The sequence below is a fragment of the Musca domestica genome, unplaced genomic scaffold (genome assembly GCF_030504385.1).
Source record: "Musca domestica strain aabys unplaced genomic scaffold, Musca_domestica.polishedcontigs.V.1.1 55, whole genome shotgun sequence".
Classification (NCBI taxonomy): Eukaryota; Metazoa; Arthropoda; class Insecta; order Diptera; family Muscidae; genus Musca; species Musca domestica.
The window spans coordinates 5,006,346-5,025,075 of record NW_026712355.1 but is presented as its reverse complement, the minus strand read 5'-3'; the positions used below and the strand labels follow the sequence as shown (position 1 = coordinate 5,025,075).

The 18,730-nt window shown below is 37.2% G+C and overlaps 1 protein-coding gene across 1 annotated transcript in view; it reads left to right on the top strand.

Annotated features, from left to right (window-relative positions):
* LOC101897637 (inositol 1,4,5-trisphosphate receptor) overlaps positions 1 to 18,730 on the top strand; it is a 114,150-nt gene that overhangs the window by 76,439 nt on the left and 18,981 nt on the right. The window contains 14 exon segments of the mRNA XM_059128571.1: positions 897 to 1,737; positions 1,801 to 3,005; positions 3,063 to 3,238; positions 3,304 to 3,459; positions 6,898 to 7,051; positions 7,161 to 7,332; positions 7,516 to 7,542; positions 7,680 to 7,982; positions 8,113 to 8,459; positions 11,377 to 11,458; positions 11,461 to 11,511; positions 11,733 to 11,867; positions 11,934 to 12,026; positions 12,029 to 12,156. Of these exon segments, the coding sequence (XP_058984554.1) occupies positions 897 to 1,737; positions 1,801 to 3,005; positions 3,063 to 3,238; positions 3,304 to 3,459; positions 6,898 to 7,051; positions 7,161 to 7,332; positions 7,516 to 7,542; positions 7,680 to 7,982; positions 8,113 to 8,459; positions 11,377 to 11,458; positions 11,461 to 11,511; positions 11,733 to 11,867; positions 11,934 to 12,026; positions 12,029 to 12,156 (3,870 nt within the window).

The following is an 18,730-nucleotide window of genomic DNA, read 5'->3' as shown; positions in this document are numbered from 1 at the left end:
CCCATCAGCTGGGCTCTCTATGTCCACAGAACAGCTGATGGCCCATCAGCTGGGCTCTCTATGTCTATTGAACAGCTCATCATCAGCTGGGCTATAGAACAGCTCATGGCCCATCAGCTGTGCTCTCTATGTCCATAGAACAGCTGATGGCCCATCAGCTGTGCTCTCTATGTCCATAGAACAGCTGATGGCTCATCAGCTGGGCTCTTTATGTCCATAGAACAGCTGATGGCTCATCAGCTGGGCTCTCTATGTCCATAGAACAGCTGATGATGGCCCATCAGCTGGGCTCTCTATGTCCATGGAACAGCTGATGGCCCATCAGCTGTGCTCTCTATGTCCATAGAACAGATGATGTCTCTATGTCCATAGAACAGCTAATGGTGGCTCATCAGCTATGCTCTCTATGCCCAAAGAACCGCTGATGGCCCATCATCTCTATCTCTATGCCCAAAGAACCGCTCTATGCCCATAGAACAGCTGATGGCCCATCAGCTGGGCTCTCTATGCCCTTAGAACAGCTGATGGCCCATCAGCTGGGCTCTCTATGCCCTTAGAACAGCTGATGGCCCATCAGCTGGGCTCTCTATGCCCTTAGAACAGCTGATGGCCCATCAGCTGGGCTCTCTATGCCCATAGAACAGATGATGGCCCATCAGCTGGGCTCTCTGTGCCCTTAGAACAGCTGATGGCCCATCAGCTGGGCTCTCTATGCCCTTAGAACAGCTGATGGCCCATCAGCTGGGCTCTCTATGCCCATAGAACAGATGATGGCCCATCAGCTGGGCTCTCTGTGTCTATAGAACAGCTGATGGCTCATCAACTGTTAGAACCTATATTTTTACATATGTTCCCTAATCCCCCAATTTCTCTTCTCTCTCTCTCCCTCCTTCCAGCACGCTGCCGAAATCGAAAAGAAACAAAATGAGACGGAAAACAAAAAACTGCTGGGTACAGCCATCCAATATGGCAGTGTGGTCCAGTTGCTGCATTTGAAGTCAAACAAATATCTGACCGTAAACAAACGTCTTCCCTCGCTGCTGGAGAAAAATGCCATGCGAGTGTATTTGGATGCCAACGGCAATGAGGGTTCGTGGTTCTACATTATGCCCTTCTACAAGCTACGCTCCATTGGCGACAATGTCGTGGTGGGCGATAAAGTCATCCTAAATCCAGTCAATGCCGATCAACAAAATCTCCATGTGGCCGCCAATTATGAGTTGCCCGATAATCCGGGCTGTAAGGAGGTGAATGTTTTGAACTCCTCAACCTCGTGGAAGATTACCCTGTTTATGGAACACAAAGAGAATCAGGATCACATTTTAAAGGGTGGAGATGTGGTGCGGTTGTTTCATGCCGAGCAAGAGAAATTTCTCACCATGGATGAGTATAAGAAGCAGCAACATGTCTTCCTAAGGACCACAGGGAGGACCAGTGCCACAGCGGCCACATCCAGTAAGGCATTGTGGGAAATCGAGGTGGTCCAACATGATTCCTGTCGTGGCGGAGCTGGCCATTGGAATTCCTTGTATCGTTTTAAACATTTGGCAACGGGTTATTATTTGGCTGCAGAGCTGGACTCTGAAAATGGAGGATCATTGGGTAGTGGCATTAGTGCCAGTAGTGTGGGCCAGCTGCAGCAGCAGCAACAGATTCATCAGACCCCAACCCAGCTGCTGAATATTAGTGCCGAGAATGCCAAGGATTCGGGAATTAGCTGTAATTCCACGATGATAGGTGGGTGTTGAGATTTTTGGAGATCTTTTAGAATTCGAGTAAATATCCTTTCTCTCTTTCCAGACAAAGGCAAATTGGAGCATTATCGTCTGGTTTCCGTACCCTTTTCCACCGACATTGCCACCGTTTTCGAGTTGGACCCCACCACCATGGCCCGGGCGGATAGCTTGGTACCCCAATCAAGTTATGTTCGTTTGCGCCATCTTTGCTCCAATACCTGGGTCCATGCCACCTCCATACCGATTGACATTGATGACGACAAACCGGTTATGTCCAAGGTTTGCTGTTCCCCTGTCAAGGAAGACAAGGAGGCGTTTGCATTGATACCAGTCTCCCCAGTGGAAGTTCGTGACTTAGATTTTGCCAATGATGCCTGTAAGGTGTTGGTGGTGGTAACGGCGAAATTGGACAATGGCACCATTTCGATAAATGAAAGGAAATCCCTGATATCCCTGCTGCAGGATATTGTCTATTTCATAGCTGGCATGGAGAATGAACAGAACAAAACCAAGGCCCTGGAATTGACCATCAAAAATCCCATCAGAGATCGCCAGAAGTTGTTGAGAGAGCAGTACATTCTCAAGCAGCTATTTAAAATCCTACAAGGACCTTTCCAAGAACATCCAGGAGGAGATGGTCCCTTCCTAAGGCTCGATGAGCTTAGCGATCCCAAAAATAGTCCCTACAAAAATATCTTCCGTTTATGTTATCGCATTTTGAGATTATCCCAACAGGACTATCGCAAAAATCAGGAATACATTGCCAAACATTTTGGCCTGATGCAAAAACAAATTGGCTATGATATCCTGGCTGAGGACACCATTACAGCGCTGCTGCACAATAATCGTAAACTTCTTGAGAAACACATTACGGCAGCGGAAATTGAAACATTTGTAGGACTCGTCAGGAAAAACATGCACAATTGGGATTCGCGATTTTTGGACTATCTCTCCGACCTGTGTGTCTCAAATCGCAAGGCAATTGCTGTCACCCAGGAGCTGATATGCAAAAGTGTTTTGAGTACAAAAAATTCCGATATACTCATCGATACCGAAGTGAAAATTGTCAAGGCCCCGAAATTTGGATTTCCCAAACAAAGCGATATCAACAAGCCCCTGTCGCCTCTAACCGAAGTTGTGGATGACGATGACAAATTGGATTTGATTTCCACCAAGACAAGCAGTACCTGGGATTTACGTAGCCTGGATGGTGATGCGGAGGGCGATAATGTCAAATATGAAATTCATTTGAAATGGAAGGGATTGAAGGTAGGTCTTAAAGGGACTCCTGAAATATTTATAACTTATAAATTTTTGGCTTTCTAGGAATCCCGTTCCATGGCCGATTTGGCCAACTGTGTGGCCCAAGGCAAAGAACAAGAAATCGCCATTTTGAATTATTATCGCCACCAGCTGAACCTATTCTCGAATATGTGTCTGAATCGCCAATATTTGGCCTTGAATAATTTATCACCCCATTTGGATATTGATTTGATTTTGAAGTGAGTCCTCTGCATTTTTGGATCGGAGCTGTACTAATTTTCACTTTTTTTTATTAAAATTCTAGGTGCATGTCCGACGAAACCATGCCGTATGAGTTGCGTGCCTCCTTCTGCCGTCTGATGTTGCATTTGCATGTCGATCGTGATCCCCAGGAACCGGTAACACCGGTAAAATATGCCCGCCTCTGGAGTGAAATACCATCGAAAATGTCAATCCTAGAGTAAGTGGTAAAATAGTGCTTAAGGGAGTTCCATTGGTTATTTGCATTAATAGGGCATATTGGGCGCCATTTCGTCAATTCAAATTTCGAGTTAGCGGACTAAACCACTAAACCTTATGAAATTTTAAGAGCAGAGAGCAGATTATTGCTTTAAATCTACTAATGTTTAAATGCGGCACTACAGCAGATAGGTTGGCGGAGAAACTGGAGAATTCAATATATAGCTGTAATTCATTATCGGGAATTCGATATTGGCGATGATTCTTAGACAATCGTTGTTGTTGTTGTTGTTGTAGCAATTATACATGCATGTGTTAGCGTTCTGCTAATCTGGTTCCAGCTCCAGGTTTAGAAATTCGGCTACTTTAATGGGCTGTAGCCAGAGATCTTCTGGAGTGAGATAGGTAGGTTTGGATGTGCAATTAAAGAGGTGCAGCTTGTTGTGCGGGCCTGTATCGCACGCCGGTGACGCCTGCCCGGCGTCGTGCCCAATACGACTACACCATCCTGAACGTAATTGCAGTGGGTTCTACGATAACGGATTGACCCGAAACAGCAAGATCCCATTTTCGGCCAGCGGCTGCCAACCCAAAATGTACATGTTTGTGTTTAAGCAATCGTGGATACTAGTGTCGATATTCAGAAGGTGGAGGATTTGTAGATAATAAGGAACAATGATGAAGGGTCATCGATAATCGGAAACTATCATGTATGGTCATCGAATGTCGACGAGTGAGAGTAGTCATGAATTACGATGTTGTTATTCGGATTGGGGCGATTTCGGTGCTCCATATGTTGACGATTTGAATGTAATTAGGAACTTTATTACATTGATGTCCCGATCGTATTAGATGATTCGGAAAGTCTTCGGATCGTTGCTTACCCGCGGCACTCATCTCTGACCTTTTGGGCAAATTTGCTTAAATAGCAACAAGTCACGTTGGGCGCCATTTTAACAAATGACATGAAAATTCTATTACAAATCATTTGAAACAGTGTTTGTTAGATTTTGCACAAAGACTTTGAATTTTTATCTGCACGGCGTGTGATACAGGCCCGCACAAAACCTAGAAAATTTCCCTCTCAGTGTAACTTTAGATTCCTTCCAACGGTTCGTGTTAGGCCTTTTTAGTACTCGAAATACTCAATTTGTTCAGTTTGACAAACATTTTTATAACCTCAGTCATATTTTTATAAATTACCTCATCGAAATAATGGTTTTCGATCCTAGGTCTCTTTGAACCAAATCCGTCCGTCCGTCTGTCTGGATGGTGAAGACCATAACTCTCGAAGGGAGTATTCGATTTGGTCTAACCTTGGTATATCCTAATATTTATGTCAAACTTAGATCGAGTTCGGAGATGAGCAAGATCGGTCCACTCCTTCTGGTACCTCCGCCACGAATAGTCGAAATTTTCAAAAAATATATTTTCTGCACAGAAAGAGAAAGGATAATTCGATTTTGCTCCAATTTTTCAGTACAAGGTGATATGAAAAAATTGCAACCAACTTCAGACTACTGTCAATTTTAAGCCACTCGTCCGACAGCTGTTAAAATTATTCCAGTGACAGGTCATTATATTGTTTACAAGCATACAAAAGCATTTTGGTGAGAATTTTCCAGAACACAAAAGTTATTCGTGATGGAACTCAAGCGTGATTGTGTGATTTCTTTATATTTGGCTGGAAAATCACAAGTGGCTATCATTGGAGCACTCCAGCATTTAAATGTGAATAAATATTTTGTGTCTCGTACCATCGCTCGTTACCGTGATACTGATACTGGTAGCGTAGCCCGACGTAAAGGAAGTGGACGGAAGAAAATAGCAACATCCGCAGAATTGGTTCGAAAAGTAAAGAAGCGACTTGTTCAAAACCCGCGTCGCAGTGGCCGAAAAATGGATGGTGAGCTGAACATATCGCAATATTCCATTCGGCAAATATTGAAAAATGAGCTCGGAGTAAAGCCATTGAAATTCCAAAAAGTGCATGAACTTACACCGCACCAGAAAATAGACTCAAAAGAACAAAAGAGTTGATTCGCTTGGCCGAAAGTGGTGAACTGCCGAATTTGGTTTTTTCCGATGAGATGAGAACATTCGTTGTCCAGCAGTTTGTAAACAAACAAAATGATCGTGTTTACTTGCCAAAGCGGTCAGCTGAAAATGTGCACTTTCGGTTGGCCACCAGAACTCAAGCGCCGGCCATGGTGATGGTGTGGCCCGCCATAACAGCCAATGGTCGCTCTCCGCTCGTATTAATTGACCGTGACATCAGAATAAATGCTGAATATTATTGCGAAAGTATTCTGAAGAGTGTTTTAAAGCCTTCGGCACGTAAACTTTTTGGCCGCAGACCTTGGACATTCCAACAGGACCCACCCTAGAATGGTTACAAAATGAGGTTCCTCGCTTCATTTCCAGCTCACAATGACCACCAAAATCTCCGGATACCAATCCGTTGGACTATTGTGTCTGGAGTATTTTGGAAAGCAAGGTTGGCACTAAAAAATACCAAAGTGTCGATCACCTCAAGCAAGCGCTTCGCCGGGAATGGGCCAAAATACCGCAGAGCAACATTCGAGCAGCGTGTGACGGCTTCATTGGACGTTTGAATGCCATTTTCCTTCCCAATATGACCAATTCGAACAAATCTAAACTTATTCTAGAATTTGATCCTATTTCCGACATTTTTTGCTTTATTCAATTATGAAAATTAAAAAAAAAATTAAAAATATGGCCTTTGACTTTGTTGCAGTTTTTTATCTCACCCTGTATTCGAAAGTAGAACCAAAATTTTTTTGGGGCAAATCTGTTTCATATGTTTCAATTTTTAATTATGTCTTTGATTTTTTAAAACTCCCATTTGTTTGTGCCCCATGTTGGGCGCCATTTGAAAAGATTCATATTAGAAAGAAGTACCAAAAATGGGATGAACAAAACAATCCCAAAAATAAGTTTATTTTTAGCTGGATTGTAGATTTAGTTTAACTTCAATATGTTTGTGCCCCATGTTGGGCGCCATTTCCAAAAAAAAGGTCCATATTCACCAGTTTTTTTTTAATTTACTATTTGCTCAGGGGGAGCAATTTATCTCGTGTGGAGATGTTGGCTTGCGTTATTGAACCACCGGCAGAACACCGATACGGTTCGAAACCTTTGATAACCCGATTATTTAATTTTTTTTTTTTTTAATCTTATAATAAATTTTCCCAATTTCGAAACAGCATCCTATCGCCATTTCTGTATTCAATAAGTATTTTCCCGATTCGAAATACGCCATGCGACTGGATTATTCACCAGTTGAAGCGAGGGCAAAATTTTTCTCAGAAATTAATATTTATATCATTTTCCAGAAATTCTATCTCTGGTCGCCATTTGTGCCAAAAATCGAAAGGTTTCAAAAATTGTTTAAATTATTTTCTCATTTCATTCATAGTTACGATGGCAAAAATCAACAACCCGACTACAACAAGGAAGCTGTTCGGGCCAAATTCAATACCACCATAGCATTTGTGGAGAACTATCTTTGTAATGTGGCGGCCAAAGTTTGGCTGTTCACGGATCAGGAACAGAATAAGCTCACCTTTGAGGTAAGTCATACTTCAGATTTGAAAGAACTTCTCAGAAAAATTATTTCGAAATACGCCATATATTTTCCTCAAAACAAAATTTATAATCCGATATTGAATGCTTTTCCAGGTGGTGAAATTGGCCCGCGATCTCATCTACTTTGGCTTCTATAGCTTCAGTGATCTGCTGCGTTTGACCAAGACTTTGCTTTGCATTCTGGATTGTGTGTCGGATAGTAGCATTGATAGCTCCACGGCAGCTGGACCAAATGCAGGACGATTTGAGGCTGCTGTGACAGATTGTAAGTATATCTAAATGGCAGGGATAGGATACCTGCATTTTACAAACCCCTAAATATAACCACTTGTGTTCGAAAATATTTATTTGAATTTGAAAATGCCTTCTGAATTGGCTTGGCTTATTTAAAAACAAATTTCAAATTATTTTTGCCAAACTTATTTTTGCCTAAATTTAAAATACAAAGCGGCCGAAGATGAGGATTCCAAAATTGGTAAGTCCTTCCTAGACCGACCCTTTAGCTGCTAATCCGAAATCCAACAAGTTTGTGCCTAGGATATATAAATTACACTTACCCAAAACATAACACTAACACATTCATCCAATTCTCCACTCATTTCCCACATTTAGCCGAGGGTGGTGTTCTACGGTCCATTGGTGATATGAACACCGTCATGACTAGTCTGGCATTGGGTTCCGTGGGCCAAGTTATGGCCACACCGGCCATCTCCTCATTACAGCAGCGCAAATCCGTATCGCAATTGATGAAGGAATTCCCCCTGGTCATGGATACAAAATTGAAAATCATCGAAATTCTACAATTCATTCTGGATGTCCGTTTGGATTATAGAATTAGTTGCCTCCTATCGATATTCAAGCGTGAGTTCGACGAAAGTGACGCCCATCAATATGCCAATCAGTCGGAAGCAGCCACAGCTACCGTAAACGTCGGCACCATATGTTCAGACAAGCACAACCACCATTACCACGACATCGGATAGTGGCATTAGTTCGTCGTCGGCCTCTACGGCGGCGGGTGTCAGTGGTGGTGGTGGTGGTGGCGGCGATAACACTTCAACTTCCAACACAACATCTTCCACATCCACCTCGAACACGAACACAACCTCCGGCACCCAAGATGCCCAGTCATCGGCAGCTGCTGCTGCTGCCTTCCAACAGCGTCAAAAGAATATCGATTTAGAGTCAATTGGCATACAAGCTGAGGGCATCTTCGACTGTGACAGTGGCGATGCCGCCAATTTGGATTTAGACGGCCAGGGCGGTCGTACATTTTTACGTGTTCTCTTGCACTTGATTATGCATGATTATCCACCGTTAGTGTCGGGAGCATTACATTTGCTATTCCGCCATTTCAGTCAACGTCAAGAGGTGTTGCATGCATTCCGCCAGGTAAGTAGTTGAAATATTTATCTTTTATGCTTTTGGAATGTTGAAATTTGTGTTGAATTTCTTTTTTAAATTGAACAGCTTTATATGATAGGTACAATTTTGAGAAATATTTTTTGGCCCACGTTGGGCGCCATGTTTTTGAGACAATTGTATCGGAATCTTTTTGTAAAAAAATCACTATTGTAGTGTCAGGGTATATATAAATATCGTCCGTTATGGAAATTAAGCTAACAATTCATATTTTGGAAATATGTTTCCAACCCCACGTTGGGCGCCATTTGGTAAAATTTCATCCGATTCCTTTTTTATAAATGCAAACCCACGGCGTGAGGGTACATGAAGGAATCTAGCCCTTTGTAATTGAAGCTATCAATTTCATGCTTAGGAAATATGTTTAGGGTCCCACCTTGGGCGCCATTTTTTCGAAAATTTCATCTGAGTCCTTTTATTAAAAATTTAATGGCTCGTTGTGAAAGTGTATACAGGAATCTACTTTTTAGACATTTAAGCTATCAATTTCCTGTTTTCGAAATTAGTTTCTAGTCCCAGTTTGGGACCCATTTTTTGGGGAAATTTTATCTAAATCCTTTTAATCAAAAGTTAAACTGTTCAGTGGTGGAATCTACTTTTTAGTCATTGGAGCTATCGATTTCATAGTTTTGAAATATGTTTCCGAGCTTACGTTGGGCGCCATTTTTTGTAAAAATTCATCTGAATTAAAAATCTAATAACTCAGTGTGAAAGAACATACAGGAATCTACTCCTTAGACATTTAAGCTATCAATTTCATGTTTTTAAAATTTGTTTCTGGCCCCAAGATGGGCGCCATATTATATCAAAAATGCCATACCGCGGTGTGATGGTACATAAAGAAGTCTATTCTTTAGCCATTTAAGCTACCAATTTCGGGTTTTGGAAATATTTTTCTGGCCAAACGTTGGACGCCATATTTTTCTGTACACTTTTTGTATCGAAAAGGCAACACCTCGGTGAGCTATCGATTTCATGGTTTGAAAAATGTTACCGATCTTACGTTGGACACCATATTCATTTTTTTATTTAATCGAATCCTTTAATACAATACCTCGGTGTGAGGCTACATAAAGGAATCCACTCATTTGTCATTTAAGCTATCAATTTTGAGATTTTGGACTTTGCTCCATGTTGGGCGCCATTTTTTGTTTTTGTGAAATTACATTGGAATCCTTTTATCAAAAATACAATACCTTGGCGTCATTTTAGACATCTTATTGAAATTGAAATATTTTTCCGACCTCATGTTGGGCGCCATATTTTTTTAAAGTTCTTTTTATCAAAAATGCAATACCTCGCCAAGAGAGCGCGACCAATAATTTATTTTTTAGCGATTTAAGCTACCAATTTCACGTTTTGGAAAATTTATTTCTTGCCAAACGCCATATTTTTGTGAAATTGCATCTGTATTCTTTAATCAAAAGTCAATACTTCAGCGGTGGAATCGTCATTTAAGGCATTTTAACTATCGATTTTATGGTTTTGAACTATTTTTCCTACCTCACTTTGGTCGCCAATTGTTTGCCAAATCAAAAAATGCACTATCTCGATGAGAGAGTGCATACAGGACACTATTCTTTAGCTATTTAAACTACCGGTTTCACGTTTTGGAAATATATTTCTGGTTCCACGTTAGTCGCCATTTTTGTAAAATTTCATCTGAATTAAAAATCTAATAACTCGAGAAAATTTCATCTAAATTATTTTATGAAAAATTCAATATCACTGCGGTGGAGTCTAATCTTTAGTCATTAAATATGTGACAAGCCCCACGTTGGGCGCCATTTTTTTGTGGTATTTCATCTGAATCGTTTCATCAAAAAATGCAATACCTCGGCGTGAGAGTACGTACAGGAATCTATTCTATAGCCATTTAAGCTACCAATTTCGCGTTATGAAAATATATTTCTAGCCAAACGTTGGGCGCCATGATTTTGGTGAAATTTCATCTGAATTCTGTTATCAAAAAATGCATTTATGAATGTATTCTTTAACGATTTAAGCTACCAATATCGCGTTTTGGAAATGGAAATGAATCGTTTTATCAAAAGTGTAATACCTTGGCGGTGAAATCAACTTTAAATTCATTTAAGCTATCGATATAATGTTTTGAAATATATTTCCGACTTCACGTTGGGCGCCATTTTTTTCGAAAATTTCATCCGAATACTTTCATCAAAAATGCAATTCTTCGGTGTGGAAGTACATACAGGAATCTTTTCTTTTGTCATAGAAACTATAAATTACATGTTTTTGAAATATGTTACTGGTCCCACGTTGGGCGCCATATTTTCGTGAAACTACATCTGCATTCTTTTTATCAAAAATGCAATACTTTGGCAGTCTTATCTAGTCTTTAGTCATTTAAGCTACTAATTTCATACTTTGGAATTATGTTTCTGATCCCATTTATATTGCCGAAAATGTATCCTTAAATACAAATCGGAGCCTACACCATCTTATCTTATAAAGCTGTTCATAGAATTGTTTCTAGACAAAATATTTTTTAACGTGTTACCAATGTTTTTTCTTTGCCATGCTTTCGTTCCGAACCATAACAACTTAACTATTAACTATAAATTTATTTGATTTTCATTTTCTTTAATAAAAAAAATATTTAAATACTGAATTCCCTATATAAACAAGTTTTTGTTTACTTTTTTTTCATTAACAATTATTTACTAATCTTACAAAAAAAAAAAAAAAATAACAAATACTTCAAATAAATAAAACCCAGTGGATGAGTATAGTTAGTACTGTTTGATTTTTCTTGATTATATATTTAAGCTTAGTTTTAATATTTTACTTACTTTTCTATAAAATACCAAATATTTTCAATTTTAACTTATTTTTAATACGTCTTCTAACCCATCGGCAAAATTAGGTACAACTTTTGGTTTCCGACAATGATGTGGAATCCTACAAGCAAATTAAACACGATTTGGATATTCTACGGCAAAGTGTTGAGAATCAGAATTGTGGGTCTATAAATCAAAAACTTCCGAGGAATTAAGTACAAGTAAGTGGGAGAAAAAAATAATAGCGGGGAATGTGGAGTCGAAAGGGCAGAAAAATTCAATTTTCCAATTTTTTTAATAGTAGATTACGACCTTCATATTCTTGGAGCTGGAGAAAGGCGGGACGAAGATATTGTGCCCCAGTGACTTCCGACTCCACATTTCTATAAAATATCCTATTTTATCATCTTAACCTAACATAAATTCTTTCTCTCCCACCCAGCTGTAGGAGAATCTTCTATAGATAATAGCAATCTAACCAACGAATATAGAGCTTCGCTATCGACTGAACAATTGGCCGAGTACAAAAAGGTCAAAGAAATCCTAATACGCATGAATCAATTTTGTGTTACCCAAGGTGAGTAGAGGTCCTTTCATTTTATTTAATTTTTTTATGAAGAGATGTCTCCCCCTTTTTCTCTAGGTCCCTATGTCAAACCCCGCAAACATGAACAACGCCTGCTGCGAAATGTCGGCGTCCACACTGTGGTCTTAGATCTCTTACAGAATCCTTACGACGAAAAGATGATGTCCTAATGAAGGAGTTAATGTTTTTGGCCCATGAATTTTTGCAAAACTTTTGTTTGGGCAATCAACAGAACCAGGTTCTACTGCACAATCATTTGGATTTGTTCCTGAATCCGGGGGTAAGTAGGGAAGATGATACCTAAATACTTCCGGTATTGAAACTCTGGTCATTATTTCGTCTAAACAGAGTCTCCAGCACATTCTAGGCATCTACTTTTTAGCAATTTAAGCCACCATATTTTTGTGAAATTTCATTTGATTTCTTTTATTAAAAGTGCAATACCTCGGCAGTGGAATCTACTTTAAAGTCATTAAAGCTATATATTTCGTGGCTTTGAAATATGTTTCCGACCCACGTTGGGCGCCATATTTTGGTGAAATTTGATCTGAACCCTTTCGTCAAAAATGCAATACCACGATGTAAGAGTATGCACCGGAATCTATTCTTTAGCCGTTTAAGCTACTAATTCTACGTTTTGGAAATATAATCCTTGTCAACGTTGGGCGCCATATTTTCGTGAAATTACGTATGTTGTCCTTTGTCAAAAATGCAATACCTCGGCGATGTAATCTACTTTAAAGTCATTGGAGATATCGATTCCATAATTTTGAAATATGTTTCCGACTTCACGTTGGGCGCCATATTTTTGGCGAAATTACATTTGATTCTGTTTATCAAAAGTGCAAAGATCGGCGGTGGAATCTACTTTAAAGTCATTTAAGCTATAGATTTTATGGTTTTGAAAAATGTTTCTAGCCCCATGTTGGGCGCCATTTCCTTTTTTTTTTTGTTTTTGAAAATTCATCTGAATCCTTCCATTAAAATGCAACATCTTGGTGTGAGAGTACGTACAGGAATGTGTTATTTAGTCATTTAAGCTACTAATTTCACGTTTTGGAAATATATTTTTATCAAACGTTGGGCGCCATATTTTTATAAAATTTTGTTGTTGCAAAATGGTCAGGCTTATCCCTTTATTGTTGTTTTTATAAAAACAACGTTTTGTTTATTAGTGGAGAACGATGGTAATGTTTACCAGGGGGTAAGGCAGGGAATACCTTGGTTTCGGAAAGAGCCACCAATCCTCATCAGTTCCCTTGTTTTTTGTCTGGGATATTCTCCCCAGAAGTTATTTTAAAAATAACTTCTATGACAAAAAACATTTTTTACCCAAGTGACGAGATTGTAAGCTCAATAGAAGAGGAACCAAAGAATTAAATAAAACTAAAATTCTCGTGGAAAGTCTTCTAAATCTTACAACCGCACTTATAAACATTTTCATCTTTCTCCACTTGTTATGCTTTCGTTCAGCTTGAACGAAGTAGCATAACCATGTAAGTTGGTTTTGTCTGTTACAACAAAAACCCCTTCGTCGACCGTGCCTTGTCTATAAATAGAACAGTGTGGCTTGTTTGTTCGGGATACCGTAGTATTTTGTTGTTGCAAAATGGTCAGGCTTATCCCTTTATTGTTGTTTTATTGAGCTTACAATCTCGTCACTTGGGTAAAAAATGTTTTTTGTCATAGAAGTTATTTTTAAAATAACTTCTGGGGAGAATATCCCAGACAAAAACAAGGGAACTGATGAGGATTGGTGGCTCTTTCCGAAACCTAGGTATTCTCCACTAATAAACAAACGTTGTTTTTATAAAAACAACAATAAGGGATAAGCCTGACCATTTTGCAACAACAAAATACTACGGTATCCCGAACAAACAAGCCACACTGTTCTTTTTATAAAATTTCATCTATATTCTTTTATCAAAAAGCAATACCTCGGTGTGAGAGTACGTACAGGAATCTATTATTTAGCCATTTAAGCCACTAATTTCACGTTTTAGAAATATATTTCTTGTCAAACGTTGGGTGCCACATTTTTCTCAAATTTCATATACTCTTGAGACATTTAAGCTACCAATTTCATGATACGTTGGGCGCCATTTTTTTTTTTTTTTTTTGAAATTCATCTGAATCCTTTCATTAAAAATGCAATACCTTGATGTAGAGTACGTACAGAAATCTAGTCTTAAGCTATTTAAGCTACTAATTTCAAGATTTGGAAATATATTGTTCTCAAACGTTGGGCGCCATATTTTTTTGAGATTTCGTTTATGTTCCTTTATAAAAAAATGCAATACCTCGGTGGTCTAATATACTCTTGAGACATTTAAGCTCTCAATTTCATGATTTTGAAATATGTGGGTCGGAACCCATGGAACCCATATTTTGGTGAAATTTCATCTGATTCCTTTCATCAAAAATTAAATACTTCGGTGTGATAGTACGTACATGAATCTATTCTTTAGTCATTTAAGCTAATAATTCCACATTTTGGAAATATGTTTCCTGTCAACGTTGGGCGCCATATTTTTTTTTTTTTTTTTTTTGAAATTTCATCTATATTCTTTTATCAAAAATGCAATACATCGGCGGTGGGGTTTACTTTAAAGCCATTTAAGATATCGATTTTGTGGTTTCGATTTATGTTGGGCACCATATTTTCCTGTCATCCAAAATGTAAGGGTACCTACAGGAATCTATTTTTTAGAAATTTAATCTACTAATTTCACGTTTTGGAAATATATTCTTGTCAAGCATTGGGCGCCATATTTTTGTGAAATTTCATCTATATTCTTTTATCAAAAAGCAATTTTCGGCCGTCGAATGTTCTCTTGAGACATTTAAGCTGTCAATTTCATAATTTGGATATATTTTTCTAGCCCCGCGTTGGGCGCCATTTTTTGTAAAATTTCATCTGAGTTAATAAATTAAAAAAATGGATCTGAATGAAATCTGTACACAGGCAGGCAGACCCATCAAACACGCTGAGTCATTAGCTCATCTGTACCTACACGCTGACAATTTACCTCGTCTGTACAGACACGTTGACCCATCAGCTCATCTATACGGACACGCTGACTTCTTTAGCTCATTTGTACAAACATGCCGAATTTTAGTTCTCCCTTGAGACATTTTAGCTGCCAATTTCATGATTTGTAAATATGTTTCTACCCCCGCGTTGGCCGCCATTTTTTGCAAAATTTCATTGATTGAATTGCTAAAATCAAAAAATAAATAAATCATCTGAATGAAATGTGTACACAGACAAGCTGACCCATCAGATCGTCTGTACAAATACTCTGACTCCTTCAGCTCATCTGTACAAAAATGCTGAACTTTAATCTCCTCTGTAAAGACACGCTGACCCATCAGCTCTTCTATACAGAAACTGTATTGATTCTCTGATCCTTGTATTTTGCTTGAACTCACTGACCTTTCAGCTCGTCTATAAAAACTGTCTGACTCTTCATATCCCTTATCCCTCCCCTTAAACTTGTTTCACAGTCCCACGCCTGGCCTTTAAAGATTTGGGATACTCTATCTCCCTATACCATACGAATTACTTTTAAAACCAAAAGGCGAATGAAATAATGTCTCTCATACCCAAGTTGGACACCATTACCATTATTTATATTTTTTTGTTCCATCTGATCAGGGCTTTTCCAAAATTGAAAGCTAGTGGTAATATTTTTCGGTGCCACATTGGGCGCCATTACAAATCATTTATAATGTGTTTCGTTATGGAATGGTCGGTTATATGTTAGTGAGAAAGAGGAATGTTATTGTGTTCTCGATCCTGCAGTTGGGCGCCATTATAGGTACTTGATTTATCATGGGCACCATTCCCACGTTGGGGGAGATATTGAACGCCAATTCAGCTTTACACAATCTTAAAAAAAAACCACGTTTATAGTCCTTTAAAAATTCTTAAAAAATCCTTAAAAAATCCACGTTTATGGTCCTTTAAATATCCTTTAAAAAATCTTAAAAAAAAATCCACGTTCATAGTCCTTTAAAAAATCTTTAAACAATCCACGTTTATAGTCCTTTAAAAAAATCTTTAAAAAATCCACGTTTATAGTCCTTTATAAAATCCACGTTTATAGTCCTTTAAAAAATCTTTAAAAATCCACGTTTATAGTCCTTTATAAAATCCACGTTTATAGTCCTTTAAAAAATCTTTAAAAAATCCACGTTTATAGTCCTTTATAAAATCCACGTTTATAGTCCTTTAAAAAATCTTTAAAAAATCCACGTTTATAGTCCTTTATAAAATCCACGTTTATAGTCCTTTAAAAAATCTTAAAAAATCCACGTTTATAGTCCTTTATAAAATCCCGTTATAGTCCTTTAAAAAAATCTTTAAAAAATCCACGTTTATAGTCCTTTAAAAATCCACGTTTATAGTCTTTAAAAAATCTTTAAAAAATCCACGTTTATAGTCCTTTATAAAATCCACGTTTATAGTCCTTTATAAAATCCACGTTTATAGTCCTTTATAAAATCCACGTTTATAGTCCTTTATAAAATCCACGTTTATAGTCCTTTATAAAATCCACGTTTATAGTCCTTTATAAAATCCACGTTTTAGTCCTTTATAAAATCCACGTTTATAGTCCTTTATAAAATCCACGTTTATAGTCCTTTATAAAATCCACGTTTATAGTCCTTTATAAAATCCACGTTTATAGTCCTTATAAAATCCACGTTATAGTCCTTTATAAATCCACGTTTATAGTCCTTTATAAATCCACGTTTATAGTCCTTTATAAAATCCACGTTTATAGTCCTTTATAAAATCCACGTTTATAGTCCTTTATAAAATCCACGTTTATAGTCCTTTATAAAATCCACGTTTATAGTCCTTTATAAAATCCACGTTTATAGTCCTTTATAAAATCCACGTTTATAGTCCTTTAAAAAATCCACGTTTATAGTCCTTTATAAAATCCACGTTTATAGTCCTTTATAAAATCCACGTTTATAGTCTTTATAAAATCCACGTTTATAGTCCTTTATAAATCCACGTTTATAGTCCTTTATAAATCCACGTTTATAGTCCTTTATAAAATCCACGTTTATAGTCCTTTATAAAATCCACGTTTATAGTCCTTTATAAAATCCACGTTTATAGTCCTTATAAATCCACGTTTATAGTCCTTTATAAAATCCACGTTTATAGTCCTTTAAAAATCCACGTTTATAGTCCTTTATAAAATCCACGTTTATAGTCCTTTATAAATCCACGTTTATAGTCCTTTATAAAATCCACGTTTATAGTCCTTTATAAAATCCACGTTATAGTCCTTTATAAAATCCCGTTTATAGTCCTTTATAAAATCCACGTTTATAGTCCTTTATAAAATCCACGTTATAGTCCTTTATAAAATCCACGTTTATAGTCCTTTATAAAATCCACGTTTATAGTCCTTTATAAAATCCACGTTTATAGTCCTTTATAAAATCCACGTTTTATAGTCCTTTATAAATCCACGTTATAGTCCTTTATAAAATCCACGTTATAGTCCTTTATTAAAATCCACGTTTATAGTCCTTTATAAAATCACGTTTATAGTCCTTTATAAATCCACGTTTATAGTCCTTTATAAAATCCACGTTTATAGTCCTTTATAAAATCCACGTTTATAGTCCTTTATAAAATCCACGTTATAGTCCGTTATAAAATCCACGTTTATAGTCCTTTATAAAATCCACGTTTATAGTCCTTTATAAAATCCACGTTTATAGTCCTTTATTAAAATCCACGTTTATAGTCCTTTATAAAATCCACGTTTATAGTCCTTTATAAAATCCACGTTTATAGTCCTTTACTAAATCCACGTTTATATCCTTTATAAATCCACGTTTATAGTCCTTTATAAAATCCACGTTTATAGTCCTTTATAAAATCCACGTTTATAGTCCTTTATAAAATCCACGTTTATAGTCCTTTATAAAATCCACGTTTATAGTCCTTTATAAAATCCACGTTTATAGTCCTTTATAAAATCCACGTTTATAGTCCTTTATAAAATCCACGTTTATAGTCCTTTATAAAATCCACGTTTATAGTCCTTTATAAAATCCACGTTTATAGTCCTTTAAAAAATCCACGTTTATAGTCCTTTATAAAATCCACGTTTATAGTCCTTTATAAAATCCACGTTTATAGTCCTTTATAAAATCCACGTTTATAGTCCTTTATAAATCCACGTTTATAGTCCTTTATAAAATCCACGTTTATAGTCCTTTATAAAATCCACGTTTATAGTCCTTTATAAAATCCACGTTTATAGTCCTTATAAAATCCACGTTTATAGTCCTTTAAAAAATCTTTAAAAAATCCACGTTTATAGTCCTTTATAAAATCCACGTTTATAGTCCTTTATAAAATCCACGTTTATAGTCCTTTATAAAATCCACGTTTATAGTCCTTTATAAAATCCACGTTTATAGTCCTTTATAAAATCCACGTTTATAGTCCTTTATAAAAATCCACGTTATAGTCCTTTATAAATCCACGTTTATAGTCCTTTATAAAATCCACGTTTATAGTCCTTTATAAAATCCACGTTTATAGTCCTTTATAAAATCCACGTTTATAGTCCTTATAAAATCCACGTTTATAGTCCTTTATAAATCCACGTTTATAGTCCTTTATAAAATCCACGTTTATAGTCCTTTATAAAATCCACGTTTATAGTCCTTTATAAAATCCACGTTTATAGTCCTTTATAAAATCCACGTTTATAGTCCTTTATAAAATCCACGTTTATAGTCCTTATAAAATCCACGTTTATAGTCCTTTAAAAAAAATCCACGGTTATAGTCCTTTATAAAATCCACGTTTA